Source organism: Gouania willdenowi, chromosome 8 (genome assembly GCF_900634775.1).
Source record: "Gouania willdenowi chromosome 8, fGouWil2.1, whole genome shotgun sequence".
In the NCBI taxonomy this organism is placed as follows: Eukaryota; Metazoa; Chordata; class Actinopteri; order Blenniiformes; family Gobiesocidae; genus Gouania; species Gouania willdenowi.
The window spans coordinates 1,027,031-1,043,705 of NC_041051.1; the positions used below are offsets into that span (position 1 = coordinate 1,027,031).

Here is a 16,675-nt window from a genome sequence, read left to right on the forward strand (position 1 = left end):
ACATAAACAAACCGTTATCACCAATTGACCTCCCCTGATACGCCAGCTCAAGGTTGTATCCCAATCTCACCATGGATGTATAGAAATCTGACTGTTTTTGCTTAATGCATGTATGCCGAGAGGTTTTTTTTTAGTTTTTTATTTTACTTTCCAATAGTGAATTCAGTTCAAAACCTGCCTTTTCCCCTCACCTCTCCTTATGTTCATATGCTCTGTAAATAAAGTTTACTTACTTACTTACTAGCAGCTCTGCTGTTTACATGTAGCGCTGCTAGCATCTTGGTCCACCGTACACCTGGAATATGTTGCTGGCAGGTGTTGCTTAAACTGTGGGCTGACTAGTGGTATCAGTCCACGTGGAAGGACATTTATCTTATTAATTTTCATCAGTTAGTTGCGCATGGAATGAGCTACATTCAGTCACAGGTATAAATCAATCAATGAGATTCATATATGTCTATGTAAGTGCAGGTAATACATTTACTCCCCACTAGAGGGCAGTTTTAATGTCATCTGAGGCAATGCATGGAGGCTCTATCCTGGCGATATAGAAAGTGGGTGTGGTAATGCAGCCATTTCTGCTCACTTCCTCAGCTAAAAGAAACCGATCCAATCAGAGACGTAGAGAAATTACGTCATATCTCCTGCGCCAGTGTCAAAACAAACATGGCACCCACCACGGAGAAGACATTCAGAGTTGCGTTCTGCTCTGATTTAAAAGCCCTGGATATGTCGTTGAAACACAAGAAGATGCTTTAAAACCGTAAGTCTGTACCTCACTACACGTCATTTTCCGCTGACAGCTCCATTTATGGAAAAAGATCATCGCTTGTTGCCACTTTTCATTTGATTGGTTACTCTGCGTGTGTTTGTCTTGCTCCGCTAAGGCCCCAGAACTGAAACGCCTTGTGAGCACTTCCAGACTAAGCGCCTGTATTAAAATTGAATGATACAAGGATATTAGGGTGAATTCCAGGCTATGGCGGCTCCTGACTGCTGATTGATTAATATTCTAGTTTCCCATGTTGTCACGCTGTTTTTCTATTCACGTACCCCCATGACAACTTGTGTACCCCACTTAAGGATCCTAGGTATTAGAAGAACTAGCAGTTGACAAGGTTGACAGTCAAATAAATATTTGTGGTAGTTGTGGAAGAAACCATAGTATCATGAGGAAGAACATATAAATATTATATATTTTGGTCAAACAGCAGAAAAACACTCTTGCGTGGCTCTTGAATTGGGGGCCAGTGGGACAGGTACAGCTCCTGAAGCCTCCTGTAACGCCCTTTTAAAGCCAACTGAGACAGAACCGCCTCTCTGTCAGTGGGCGGGGCTGTAAACAATTTATCCCATTATCACAACAAACGTACAATACTGTATAATCAATTCAAATGTCCCTCTTTACAATTAAAAATAACAGATATTTAAACAGCAAATGGGCAGAAAAGTACTGTATGTATTTTATACTGTTTGCTTGACTTGCAATTACAGCCTCTTTGAACGTCTAGACTACAATTTAAGATGCTAACATGCTAACTCTTTCCCACATGGCTCATTTTAACTGAGTCCATTAGGGAAGTCAGGCATCTGGGTAAGTAGTGACGTTTCTGCCTAGAAACGCCAGTCGCCATATTTGTTTGGGTTATAACAATGTGTTGACTCCCATTGTAACAGAAGAGATTTCACCATGCACGTGGCTATGATTTCTGACCCGCCCATTAAATCCTGAACACAGTTGATGAATCCTAGCTCCACAATGAAATTATAAATGGTTGAATGGCTTTTTACCAGTGACGTGCAGTCAGGGTAGGCAAGGTAGGCAGTGCCTACCCAAGGGTGAATTTATATTTTGATTATTTGTTTTAATTATAAGATAATTATAAATTATTTATTTTTGCATTTACAGTACCTATAAGTTTGAAAGTGTCAGCATTTTGTGCGTTTCATAACCCAAATTACTAAACAGCGCTATTTCCTGGTACGGCTGCACACACTCCACTGTAAGGCAGGAGGAGGCCACGCCCCCTCCAAAAAGCATGTTGCTGCTCTGCCTCTGTTCCCATAGCGTGTTTTTATGTGTTTGCACATGCTCAGTCAGGTCCCCAAGATGACAAACATTTACGTCCAAAGGCAGCGTAGAGAGCTGTCTTTGGACGTAGCCTTGCTATGCTAAATGCTATACGTAAGTTCACAGTGCATTAGTGAATTGATATCACGTGACCGCTGCTGCTACGTTCTCTAGCTAGTGGGCGGGATAACACTACAGTCAGGATGACAGCGCTAGAGATGATAGAGAAACTTTTTTTTTAAGGAAAAACAACAGCTTTTAAAAGATGGAGACCAACACCTGAGCTACCAGACCTTCAGCAAAGGTAAGGTCAGAACATTGTTGGTACTTTCTGCAGTGAATGGAACAAAAGGAAGGATTGACTTTGTGGATGCTCCTCACTGAGGATGTTCTGAGTTGTTGTTGTTGTCATTTTCTCCATGTTTCTGTGTTTCCAACACAAACAACAGATATGCTGTCGTGTCATGAGATATATGTTGTTGGAGAGTATGGAGGCTATATTAAATAACTGTTTATGTTTCTTTAATGGTGTTTATGATGTTGATTTTTTTAGATAAAAAATACTTGTTCATGTGGATCTTGTTGGGTTTTTTCTTTCTTATTATGAATTTTATATTTTGATAAGCACATTGAGATGACTTTGTTGGAAATTGCTTTATACAAATAAAGTTGAATTGAATTGAATTAACACTTGCCACCAGAAACATATGAAATTGTCATTGGTGGTCTCCATTTGCAACGTGCCTACCCAACCCTAGTGGTCACGGCACTTCACTGAATTCATCAGTGACGTGAGCTCGACTTCCCGAATCAAATAAATACAAATGTCTTGAGAGTTGAGGCCCTTGATGAGGAAGTTTGTACATTTCAGTGCCTTCTTAAAGCTGCAGTATGTAAGTTTTTTTGGGCATCATTTGGTCAAAAATCCATAATCATCTTATTATATTGTATTGTATAATGTAATCCAAAGTGTTCTGAGTGGACAGTGAATCTCTTCTCCCTCTCCTGGCTTTGTAAATGAGCTTTAGAAATACAGGAACATGATGCTGGACTTCAGCCAATCAGAGATCTTTCTACCAACAGAGCAATCCATGAGCTGCTTGTCAAAAGTCTATGCACGTTCATGATCTGAGAGTAGGGAAAGTGTGATAACAGATATTCCAGCAGAAGTCTCTCTTTTGGCACAGCGGTTACGCGACAAAGCAAGAGGAAAAAGGAAGACCGAAGTGGAGAAGCAACAGAATAAAGGGAAAAAACGTGTTTGGAAAGAACGGACTCTGCGGAGGTTCCTCTTACTCGGTATGTGCGGCGGGCTGCGCGCGATCCACTGCCAGTCCGTGCACAGTCTGCCCCACATACTGAATCAGAGTAAGAGAGAGAGTGATAACAGACGGGATAAATTGCTTGTAAACATAAGAGAAACATTATCCAAGGTGAAGAAAACAGACGCAATTCATTTGCAGTGTGGATGTGTAGTGTCTGTCTGTCTGTCTGCTCTGATCAGCTGGGATCAGGAGGCGGAGGAGCGGAGGAAGAGCATCTAGTTACTGTCCTCACAGCAGTGAGTGATACGTGCTTTCATGTCTCTAAAACATCAGAATGCTCTCCAATAACACCAGATAAAGTCCTTACATTTGTCACTAGTTTCTATAGAGAAGCAAAGAGCTCCACAGCGTGCATGTGCACGCAAGCCTTCACAAGAAGACCAGTAAGTTTTGTTCAGGAGGGGAGGGGGAGCGTGTAGCATCTTATGTTTCTACATACTGCAGCTTTAACCAGTGTGTGCTCACAGGTTTAGCTGCTCCCTGAGTTTGGGGCTCTTTTTTTTAAAAAAAATCCATGCACAGTCTTGAATCTCCTTACTTGTGCGGTTTGCCCTGGTGACCAGCAGCATGGAGTTGAGAATCTCATCTTCGTCCTGTTCATCCAGGACTTTGCACTGACGCAGGTAAGGCGTGAGTTTCGATGGGGAGATGATTCGACACAGGTTGTAGCGCTTACACTCCACCTGCTCCCAAAGTATCTCCACATCATCGGACGTCCCATTCTCCATCTCGGAGAGGCACAGAAGAGTTCCTGAGGATACAGTGGGAGAGTGCTTTTATACTCATGGGCCTTATGTAATATAATGTATTGCACTTTCAGCAGAGACACACAGAGGCTTCATAAAATACAGCAGGACAAATGCAAAGACAAACGTGTCTGACTTTTATGGGGTCATTATTGTAATAAAATTATTTGTGTGTACGCAATACAATCTGTGTATGTGTACCTTGATCCATGTGTGTGTTTCAATCCGTGTGTGTAGAATTAGAATTTGTAATCAAAGACTTGTGTGCGTAATCCATTCTGGAATGTGATCTGTAACTTTTTGTAACTTGTGCAATACCACTAGAAACCACCAGTTTTGTCAACTTCAACCTGGAGTGTTTCCTGTTTTACTGTATTAGTCTTGTTAACTTCCTGTTAGTACGGCTTCACTTCCTCTCTCTCTCACACACACACACACACACACACACACACACACACCAACATTTGCATGATGTCAAAATGTTGCCTGTTCCTTACAGTCTTTGCTTTGTAACCTGCAGCCAACCGTTACTCAAATCAGGCCTACCTGATGTTAAAACTCTTGTAAAACACACATAAACACACACATGAATACAGCTCCCTGCACACACACATGCACACACACTCACACATTTGGCAAAGCGTGCATCATGGGAGTGCAGAGTTTTATTGAAGTGTGAAAGAGTTTCAGGTCAACACAAAAAGTCACACTCCTCAGATGAACACACACACACACACAGACTATCAGTAACCACAGCACACAGACATTTCCTCTTCTCTCATTACCGAGAAAGCTTGTTCCTGCTTCCTTCTTTTTAAGCGCCTCTTCCTCTTCTCTACATATGCTCTTACTTGTAGTTTTGTGTAGTCAGGGCAGTCGTTTGTATTTTTTTTTTGCTTGAAGGGTTCATATTTACTCTTTATCAGCTCAGAGCTCTAGTAAATACAAGAGATGGATTGTATGTAGCCGTGTGTCATTTGCTCTATCTCACTCTGCTGATTGTACAGAACATAGGAAACACCTGAAAACTAAACGTACAAATATCTGAAAAAAAAAGGTAATGAAGGCTTTTTGAAGCACTTACAAGTTACTGATAGAGAACACTTTAAAGTTATCTGACAGAATGTCTTCATCATCTTCATCATCTCAGTCATCACCACTCTCCTTCTGACTCCTCCTCTATTTTAAAATCAAATCAATGTTCTTTACATAATTAGAAATGTACAACAGCATATAAGTCTTTTCACACTGGAACTGCGCATGGGGGGGGTGGGGGGGGGGGGGGTCAAAGGTCGGTGGGATAAAAACGTCAACAAGCTTGTTCACTCTGTTGATATGTCCAACTTAACAGTGTTTGTAATGTTATTCCAGAGATCTTTAGTGTTTTAATAGTGTTTATATTATTAATATTACACATATTCAGATTCAAGGGAACAGGGTTTTTTGCTGATGCCACTTTCGACCGATCCGAACACTTTTAAAAACTGATGGGAGCAGCTCAGCAGTAGTATCTAAGCAAGGACAGTTTTCTTGTTTCCACACAGGTGACCACGGGTGGACAAAAACACAGACTACCTGCGTCCCCAGAATTCAGACTCTATCCGGGAATGATGCTCATATCTGAGCACTTTTGTAACACAATGGAGAAGCAGTATTAAAGCAATAGACCTCGCTTGCTTCGATACTCCGTCTCTCAAGCTTTTAACTTATGATTGTTATGTAAGCGCTTATAAATAAAATGTTTAATGATAATAAGATTTTCAAGTGTGAAAAGGACATTATGAGTTCTTGCTTTGAAAAGGTAAATTTACAAGATCCACCATTCACTAACCAGGTCTATGATTAGTTTTTATTAAGCTATTATTTTAATTCAATTTACAAATTTAAAGGAAGTGCACAAGATGGACACTAAACAGGCTGATAAGTGAAACAGCACTGATCAGCTGATTGATCACTGTTTGAAAAGTCAGAAAAAACCTGAATTCTCAGTTTGTGTGCAGCATTAGCTTTAGCAGCATTAGCTTTAGCAGCATTAGCTTTAGGGGCTAACTCCGCATTTCAACCTTGGAGATTGATACCACGTTTCAGCAAAAAATCTTTCAAGGAATCAATGCTCCAATGGGAAAAATGATCTGAATCTCTGTCAGACTCGCTGTTGGCCATGGCCGGTTTATCATGAGCGAGAATGAACCAGAGCGAGATTTCAGAGAGTGTGAAAAGGCTAATTATAAAATAAAATAAAAAATAAAATGTGGGCACTATGAGATTAAAGTTGTAATCTATTGCGAATAAACTTAATTTTATAAGATTAAAGCCATAATATTTCATGATTAAAGTTGCAGTATTTTGTATTTTTTTGAGAATGAAATTGAAATACAATCATGATTTTGTCTGTATTGCGGTCATTGGTGCGTTATAGAGAATGTGGAACATTTAGTGAGATTATATTTCTCTTTAGGTTTCCACCATGGTCAATTACTGAGCCTTCAAAGTGACTTTGCATTTGTTTCGACAAAACAACCAGACTGATTTGAAGCAAATGGCCTTTAGTGGAGGAGGAAGTGGCTGCAAGTGGTCAACTTCAGGGATATCAGTGTTAGCTGCGTCCATTTTTAAGATATAGCTTTTACAGTACCTTTAAGATATAGCTTTATTCTCATAAAATTACGACTATTCTCAAAATATTACCACTTTAATGTTGAAATAGTACAACTTTAACCTAATAAAATTAAGACTTTAGTAAAATTCTGACTTTATTCTCATAAAATTCTGACTTTATTCTCATAAAATTATGACTTTATTCTCATAAAATTCTGACTTTATTCTCATAAAATTATGACTTTATTCTCAAAATATTACAACATTAATCTCATAGTGCTCAGATCTCTTTTTATTTTAATGTGACTCTAATACGCCGTCGTAGAAATGTAGCTTTCATGAATTGTAAAATCCTGTTTGATTAAAGTCTCATTTCGATCATAAACCCAGAATGAAAGTCTGGATTAAAAAAAAAGTTCAGTGCAAGATCAAAGTTGTAGAGTTATCAGCAAAGCCTAAACACAAATGTTTGTGTCTTAATGCAGACCCTTAAACTCCTGTAAGATTTTATTCTCAAAAATTAAACACCAGACACTAAAAAATACTTTCTTTTTTGATGCATCACTCATTTGTTTCTAATCCCACTTTGCAATCATATGATGTGTTAGCTTTGCTGCTGCTTTAGAACACAAACTTTCTGCACACATGGTTTTGGTTTCCTCTGCGGTGACTAAAATACTACAAAGACCTGCAAGTGACTGTTCCTCTCAGACGTGCTCACATGCCATCCTCACTCGACCTTAAACAGCTTTTATATATACTGTAGATCCTTTATTTAACCAAATAAAAGCCTCACTGAGATTAGAAATCTCTTTTTCAAGAAGAACCTGGCACGGCAGCAGCTGACAAAGTTACAACAACAACAAACACATTCATCAGTTCATCAAAAACCAGAAGTTCTGGAGACACCAGCAAAAACAGTCATATTATCCAAGACTAGCTCTTTCCCTTAAAGCTGGGGTACTCAATTTATTTTCTTTAATTTAAAAAAAGATTCCTATTAGCCTCATATACTAAATCGTAAAAGTAATAATTTCTGAAAAAATTGTACATCTGCGTGCTGTCTGTGCTTTATAATGAATTATTTTAGTTAATGAAACACTGGAAGACAAAATGTTGGCCGCCCCCCCCCTCCAGCTCCAATCACAGGATTTACAGAAAGGAGGGTTGACCTGAGCCCACAAAGGAGCCTCCTCATTGGCTGCTGTGATACATAGTGAAGCGCGTGCACGGTGCAAACTTGTTTTCAGTCTTGGACTAACTCACAAGTGGCTGTTTTCCTTCTAGACAGGTCATCTAATGTTACTTTTTCTACATTTTGTGTGAATCTTTTTGCGTGGTGACGTGTTTTACCGGTAGTGCACGTTCAGTGAAAGGAGGAGACGGAGGGATTACCAGAGTGGGGGGTGGGATATACAGTTTGAATTCGGCCACGCCCCTTTGTCATGGTTCAAAAATCAGGTAGTGCAGCTTCAAAGCTGATATCTGGAGTTTTACTATGGTCTACTGCTGGTGGTCATTCATATACATTAATGTACATAAGTCCCTCCTTCGTCCTATAGACCCCTATATAAATGAAAATGATTGCAGAGTGCACCCAGCCAATAGGCTTTGACTTCCTGTTTTGGAGACTGTCAATCAAAGTGAACGTGGAACTGTGCACGTAAACAAGGCCACGCGTCCCAACAGCAAACAGGTAAATATGATTTTGGCTCTTACCTAACCCATAGATCTATATCAATGTGACCCAATGTGACCTTGTTATGTTTTGCAATGCACGCGCAGAAAAGTAGAGGCGTGGCTTCTGGTAGATTGCAGAGGCGTTGAGACGTTTCTCAGAAATAGCAACTTTAACAAAGATTGGAATTCTCCAACAGTGACCTCATCTGTTAGTTTCATATCCATCTGGAAACTGTTCCATGAAGAGGAACAAACATTTTAATAAAATCCTGAGACCATAGTCCATGACGCTTTTATTTCTTTTCGTTTTGCAAAGCCTTGTTTGTAAAGTAGGCTTTACTATACCACTATGAAACAAACAAAGCTACTGAAGATGATGCATTTTTTTAACAGATAAAGATGTAGAACTCATAGACCATTTGTTCTAAAAAAGATGAAAAAGGTTGAAATTTCCACTCCAAAGTTTGTTTTAATCTTCAGGGATGTGGAGTCGTGTAGACGGAGGATACATGGAAGCATTCTTACTTCATTCTTACTTGGATTTCTTGTGATTCTTTGCCATACAAAGATGACAATGATCACTCTACCACACATTTACATGTAAACCCAAAAGTAAAATGTGGATAAAGTGAATTAAACACAGTGGATGATGCCTGATTTCATAATGTTTGGACTGTTCTATAAGCTCTATATCTTTATGTTATCAGAAGGGCTTTTTCATGATCATGAAATCAGAATCAGAAATGTTTTATTGGCCAAGTACAGTTTTTAGGACAGTACAAGGAATTTGACTTGGTACACAGAAAACAGACAGAAATTAAGGAATTAACTTCCTTCTATGGATAGCAAGTGTTATTTATTTCTATTATTATCTTTTTTTCTTTTTCTTTTACAAAATTCTTGTCACAAAATATCTAACGATATGATGGACTTTACTTCCTGAAAATGAAATAGCTCTATCTTACAGACCAGAGATGTATAGTTACAATGAAATCTATAAAGAGAGACTAAGCATTTGTAATTTGGAGCTGAAAAGTGTAAAGCAGTCATTCTTCTCTGACATCATTGTTAAAAACAACAGTAATGCACATACTTTGTTTGCTACTGTTGACAGGCTAACAACCCCATCACTGTATCTACCTGGTGCAGAGTACAATTGAAATATGTCAGTGTTTTACACAATCACACATAAAAACTTGGATGACATTTTACACCAGCTGAAATCCACTTCCTGTTGCTTAGATACTCTCCCAACAGGGTTTTTTAAACCATCTCCAAATGCATGATCACAGACCTTCTGCAGATTATAAATAATAGTACAGTGCCCGTCGGAAGTATGCATTTATGCCTGAGCATAAGGGTTATATTTGCGGGTGCAAAATGTGGGTGCATTGTTCCTGGTTTAATTCTATGGGATATGAGCATGATAAATGTGTTTGTTGTTTTGTTTTTTTTACTCACTTTTATATTTTTTTGTTTGGTGTATTTTTCTGTATTGTATGTTTTTTTGGAGTCATTATGTGTATTTTTGTATCTTTCTGTTGTGTTTTTGTGCATTATTTGTATAATTATTGTTTTTCTTGCCATTGCAGTGATTCTGGAATCATTTTGTGTATTTTTTGTATAAATATTGTTTAGTTTTTGTTTTATTTTACTCATTTAGTATATTTTTATTATAATTACCGTGTGTGTGTGTGTGTGTCTACATCCATCTCCTCCGTGCACGCGCATCAGCCGTGTGTGTCTACATCCGACTCCGTGAACGAGCCTTCAAATAAATAAATACCGTGTGTGTGTTCCCGTGAAATATTTGAGACTCTGATAACCAAACTACATAGACATTGTAGCACAAATCAGAAAAGTAACAAAACTGCACAAAGCAAAACGTAAAGCTCCAAACTACATGAGTGAGTAAGTAAATTAAAGTATTATCTACAATTCGGCTGTCTTTTTTAAAAAACAAAAATTGTTTACCTTTGAACCGAGTGGTCAGAGCTTAGCTTCCATGTACGGCACCACAGATAATCTACAGTTTACCAGATAGAGAAAAGTTGGGAAACGTGTCTCTAAAAGACTCACCAGTGGCTGACGGTTTCAAACGTTCTATTCAGAGCTCCATGTTTAGGTCTAAACTATCTTCTTCTCCATCGTGTGTTTACAGCTGCTTGGCTGTGTGCGCAGTGATTGGCTCTGTCCGCACACGTGACTCTTGCTCTTACTCTTGAGCTGTGCAGTGAAATAGATATAGATGGTGCTCTAGCGCCCCCTCACACCCTGAGGTCAAAAGCTGAATAGGTTTCATTTCGGGGCCGTCCAGAAGTGAAATACAATTAAAATAAACATTTTTAAATGACCAAATTACTCCAAAATAACAGATACACACATTTGGGGTATTTGGAACCCGTTGACCAAGTTTCAGGTCCAACTCGCACCGCGTCGGGGAAATATTTGCTACACACACACACACACACACACACACACACACACACACACACACACATCCCCACAGACGTCCCTTGAACTATAGTATAGATGTCTCTGTTCTCAGGTGTCTTCCCACAGGCCTTAAACACAGCAGTCATTGAGCCACTTCTAAAAACTACATATATCAAACCTAAGTAAAATCATTGAAAAGACTGTCTTCCAACAATCAAACAACTTCCTGACACAAAAAAACTATTTTGACATTTTCCAATCAAGCTTTTGTCCAAACCACAGCACGGAGACAGCTCTTGTTAAGGTCCTCAATGATATCCACCTAAACACAGATAAGCATTCAACACAGTAGACCATAACATATTACAAGACCAACTGGAAAATGGGGGGGGGGGGGGGGGGGGTGGGGCTCTCTGGCACGGCACTAAACTGGTTTGAGTCATATTTTAAAAAACAGGGACTACTTTGTGTCTATTGCCGATTATAAATCTGAGCCAAGACAAATGGAATGTGGAGTTCCCCAGGACTCTATTTTGGGCCCCCTACTCTTCAATATTTACATGCTCCCATTGACCCAGATACTGAAAAACAATGGAATAAGCTATCATAACTATGCAGACGACACATACAGTTACATAACTGTATCCCCAAGAGACTGAGAAGCAGCATTTAGTTTTTATGTGGAACAAACTCACAGAAAGCTGCAAACTCAGCGCTTTTAAATTAAGGTTAAAGACCTTTTTATTCAACACTGCTTTTAATTAAACAGTCACTATTTAATCTGATATTATCCTGTTTTATTGATGGATATTGTTTTACATGTTTTGATTCTTCCTCATTTTTCAAATGTAACTAATTTTGATGGTGTGCTAGCGCTACTATGATGTTTGTTTTGCGTAAAGCACTTTGAATTGTCTTGTATATGAAAGGTGCTATATAAATAAAGTTGACTTAACTTGACTTGACAATCCTTTAGTGGGTTTTTTGATGATTTGTATTTTACTTGATTTTCTTTTTTTAATCAGCACTTCTACTCTACTAGATTTAAAAGATGTACTTTTACTCCATTACTTTTGTTTTTGCTACCTCGTTACTTGTTACAAAATTAGAATAGAACAACTAAATAAAAGAACAACTTCATGTTCGCGCATGGATTGGAGGCGGATATCGATATGGCTACCTCAGCAGTCACTGTTAATGAGGACGAAGACGTCACCACACCAATAGCTAGTGACGTGCAGTCAGGGTAGGCAGGGTAGGCAGTGCCTTCCCAAGGGTGAATTCATAATTTTATTATTTATTTTCGTTAATTACAATTTATTTTTCAATTTCCAATAGCCTAGAGTACCTATGTATTTGAAAGTGTCAGCATTTTGTGCTTTTCATAACCCAAATGACTCAACACTGCTATTTCCTGGAATGGCACAGACGCTGCACAGTCTCACTCCTGCCCTGAGTAAGGCAGGAGGAGGCCACGCCCCGTCCCAAAAGGACGTTGCTGCTCTGCCTCTGTTCCCATAGCGTATTTTTATGTGTTATTCTATATGTACGTTCACAGTGCATTAGTGAATTACAGGCAGGATGACAGGGCTAGAGATGATAGAGAAACTTTTTTTGAGGAAAAACAACATCTTTTAAAAGATGGAGACCAACACCTGAGTTACCAGACCTTCAGCAAAGCTAAGGTCAGAACATTGTTGGTACTTTCTACAGTAAATGGAACAAAAGGAAGGATTGACTTTGTACATGCTCCTCATTGAGGATGTTCTGAGTTGTTGTTGTTGTCATTTTCTCCATGTTTCTGTGTTTCCAACACAAACAACAGATGTGCTGTCGTGTCATGAGATATATGTTGTTGGGAGAGTATGGAGGCTATATTAAATAATTGTTTATGTTTCTTTAATGGTGTTTAGCAGTGATTTTCAGAGGTGTAAAGAATACTATTTACAGAGGTGAGTACAAATATTTTGTTACTTTTTTTCTGAGTGCTAAATTCTCCAGGTGTTCATAAAGGTTAACACATTTAATTTGTTTCCATGTACCAGTTTTCTACAAGTTCTTAGAAAAATAAAATATTTGGAATTTGCTGGTTTAAAAACCCTGTCTTATTATTGAAGGAACATTACTTAAGTACATTTAGTAAGATGTATTTTTTTTTTCACTGTTACTCAAGTAAGGGAGCAACTTCAACACTTTTACTTTTATCAGAGTCAATTTGTATTCAAGCATCTATACTTTGCCATATCTGCTGATATATCCTACTCAGACAGAAGTACTGTTAAGTAAGTCATGAATAAAATACTTAAGTACAAGTAATAAGTAGCTCAAATAAATAGTACTGAAAGTAAAAGTTACTTTCACTCCCCATGTTTATTGTTGGTAATAAATCGTTGCCATGGTTCCCTTGCATACAGTAAACATCTCATGTAAAACTTAAAAAGGAAGAAACCAAATCCTGCACAACTGGAACCTAATGTATTTTCCACCAAGGCATCTGTATAAAATAAAAGGTTTGTCAAAATGTACAATTATTTTTAAATAAAATAACACCAATGAATTCAATTCAAAATAAAAACCAATCCCCAGGCTCCAAGTATAGATACATTTATGAACTCTAAAATAGTGCCGTGACGAATGTAGGTAAAAACTTAATAAAGAGGAAGAAACCACAACCTGAACCATAGAAAGTGACTGAAATGGCACAACTAAGAACATTATATTCAATGTGCCTTCATAAACTGATGACCTGAAATCAGTACACTACTGTGGTTTAACTTTAGATCATTTACTCAATAACTGTTGGGTGGAGAAATGATACAAATTGCTTTACTTCTTTTAAAACATACAAGTAAAATTACTGATTTAGAACTATACTCACGTACCCATAAAGGTAACTTAATTACAGTAACGGGAGTACAATTGATTACAATTGTAATTATATGGCTTCTGACATTGCTGACCTACATTATCTCATCTTGGTAAAATCACCTCAACATTAAGCACAAAAGAAATCTGTCAGAATTGTTATTAAATGCAGCTTTATGTACATTCTAATGCTTTTATTTTTTCTTTATTACAGAGCCTGCTAAAGTTTTGTCTTATCTTATCTTATGAATGAACCAAACTTACTTTTTTTAACTTTCAAACCACAACGCGTGCTTGTATTTTCACAGGCAATTCACTGGAGATGCCATGTGGCGTGCCAGGTTTGTTCAAACCATCAAACCATAAAGGAGGGTTTGTTTTATATGAAGAAGGTTAAAAGTCAACTCAACTTACAGTATAAAGCTTTTATTGAAGTTTGCAAATCTGAATTTAAATCTGTAACCTTGTTTTATTAAAAATGTATAGAATTTTAAAATATAGGTACGTCTTTCAAAACATATCTGCTTAGTCTTCCATTAATCATTAAAACACAATGTGTGACTTGGCAGGTTTTAATCTTAAAACGTGTAACAATGGTGACAAACTCATTCTCAGTCAAACTTTATTTGTGGCCAAGCCTGTTGAAGGAATGACTGATAAGCATTATCATTTAAATAGTGAAATGCAAACTGACCTATTTTAAATTGTTTTTTATCACCATCAAAACGGTGACAAAGTATTTTAGTCAATCAGATAAATTCACCCACTCATGGACACTGATTAACTCAATGGGAATGTCAGGACAAGTCAAAGCCATCCTCTACTACCAGTATCATGTCCACACAACGTTTATCACAGCGGCGGCCAAAGAAGCATATAGAATAGAGCATTAACACAGGACAGAACAACAAGGTTTGTTGTATTTTTAGTTATTATATATTTTTGTGGTTTTGTATATTTCAGTTGTTGTTTTTTTATATATCATTTTCTTTCATTTTGGTTTCTTTTTTGTTTTTTGTTGTCATTCTGTGTTTTTTTAGGCATGTGTAATTTCGTTGGGGGTTTTTTGGGAGGGAGGTTGAGTTATTTTTCTGTATTTTTATCATCCTAAGTATTTTTCTTTAATTATGACTGTTGTTGATGTCATTTTTATGTATTTTTGTTTTCATTTATTTGTGTGTTTTTGTAGTCATGTTTGTGTATTTTTTTTTTTTTTTTTGTCCGTTTGTGTGTCTTTCTGTAATTTTGTGTGTATTTTTCTGTCATGTGCATATTTGGAGTCTACATTTGAGCTGTCATTTGTTTGTTTTTTTGAGTAATTTTTGTGCATATGTTTTCTTTTTGTGTATTTTTCTGCCATTTTTGTGTGTTTTTCGAGTCTTTTGTGTATTTTTCTGTCGTTTTGTGTGTTTCTTTGTCATTTTGTGAGTTTCTCAGTCATTTTGTGAGTTTTTGATCATGTTTGTGTATCTTTCTGTAATTTTTGGTGTATTTTTCTGTCATGTACATTTTTTAAATCTAATTTTTTGCTGTCGTTTGGAGGTTTTTTTGAGTAACTCTTGTTCACATATGATTGTTGCTTCATTGCGTGCCTGAGCAGCTGAAACCTATGGGAACATCTGTCTCTTGTTTGTGGAGCGAGGATGCTCCATCAAAAGATGGTCAGACCCTGCTACTTCTCTCACGTTGTGTGTCGTTAAATTACTCAACTGGACTAAGAAGTCAAACAAGCATCCAGCTTGTTCTCTGTCGTGTGCACCTGCAGCAGGAATCCAAAGCATGATAAAGGCTCAGCGATGACAGTTGAGACCAAACATGGGCAACTTCTATCACAGTGGGATCACAAAAATGTAATTGTGAAGATTCATGCCAACATTTACAACAGTGATCAATCTGAGCACCAATACAGGAAAGAACACTGGCTTTTTCTTCTCGTTTTGAATAATTTAAGTTGTTTTTTGTGTGTTTTTGGAGTAGTTATGTTGTCATTTCTGCATGTTTTGGAGACTTTATTTACATTTTTCCATATTTTTCTAATATGTTGTTCTGCATTTTGGAGTCTATTTTGTGTATTTTGTTGTCAACTTGTGTGTTTTTGTGTATTTTTAGAGGCATTTTGTGTGTTTTTGAGTAATTTATATGTATTTTGAGCAGTCGTTTTGTACTTTTTTTTGTATGTGTGTTGTCATCTTGTGTGGCTTTGGAGTAAATTTGTGCATTTTTCCTTTTGTTTTGCATTTACATTGTATTTACTTTGTTGGGGGGGCTGCATGTGGCCCCCGAGCCACCAGTTGCCCATGTCTGGTCTACATTCCCCGGACTTCTCAATGTGCCATAGCTAAACATTAACAATAACCTGCATTGATTCAATTTTTAACTAAATCAGCCCATTTATGATCAACCAAGGAATGCGTTTGGTTTTGAGGTCTGAACTATTTCTTATGACAAGCTGCCAAGAACACGGTAAGAATGACAGATCTGGCAACTTAAAAAGTACTTTAAAAAAAAAAAAAAAAAAGAAGTTCACAATTTATATTATCACCAGTTGAAATGCTTTTCCTACCTGAAAGTTGACCTCCAAAAAAGTCAGACAGGTGTGAAACTGGACCTACTGTTTGTATTAATCCATAAAAGATCAAGTTGTCTCCATTATAGTCCGAGCGAGGGAGAGAAACTGAAGCGTGAGTGGGAGCTGTGTGAAAGTGACAGTGACTGAGATAGTGATAGAGAAACACACACACACATACATACACAGAGAGAGAGAGGGAGGGAGGAGGCTTGAGAAGTCTGTTACAGAGTTTTGCCTTTAGTGACTCTAATGTTTCATAATTATGACACAAATGTCAGATTTTCCACTGAATGAAAACAAAACACAAAAAAGGTGTTTCTTTAAAGGGGCAGTATTATGATAAATCACTTTCTAATGGTTCAGTGATAAACATCCTTTAGCCTCA

The 16,675-nt window shown here is 37.6% G+C and overlaps 1 protein-coding gene across 1 annotated transcript in view; it reads right to left on the minus strand.

Moving 5' to 3' along the window:
* card11 (caspase recruitment domain family, member 11) overlaps positions 1 to 16,442 on the minus strand; it is a 92,667-nt gene extending 76,225 nt beyond the window's left edge. Inside the window, 2 exon segments of the mRNA XM_028454504.1 lie at positions 3,935 to 4,147; positions 16,285 to 16,442. Of these exon segments, the coding sequence (XP_028310305.1) occupies positions 3,935 to 4,124 (190 nt within the window). The 5' untranslated portion in view covers positions 4,125 to 4,147; positions 16,285 to 16,442.
* Positions 16,443 to 16,675: the final 233 nt, after the last annotated feature.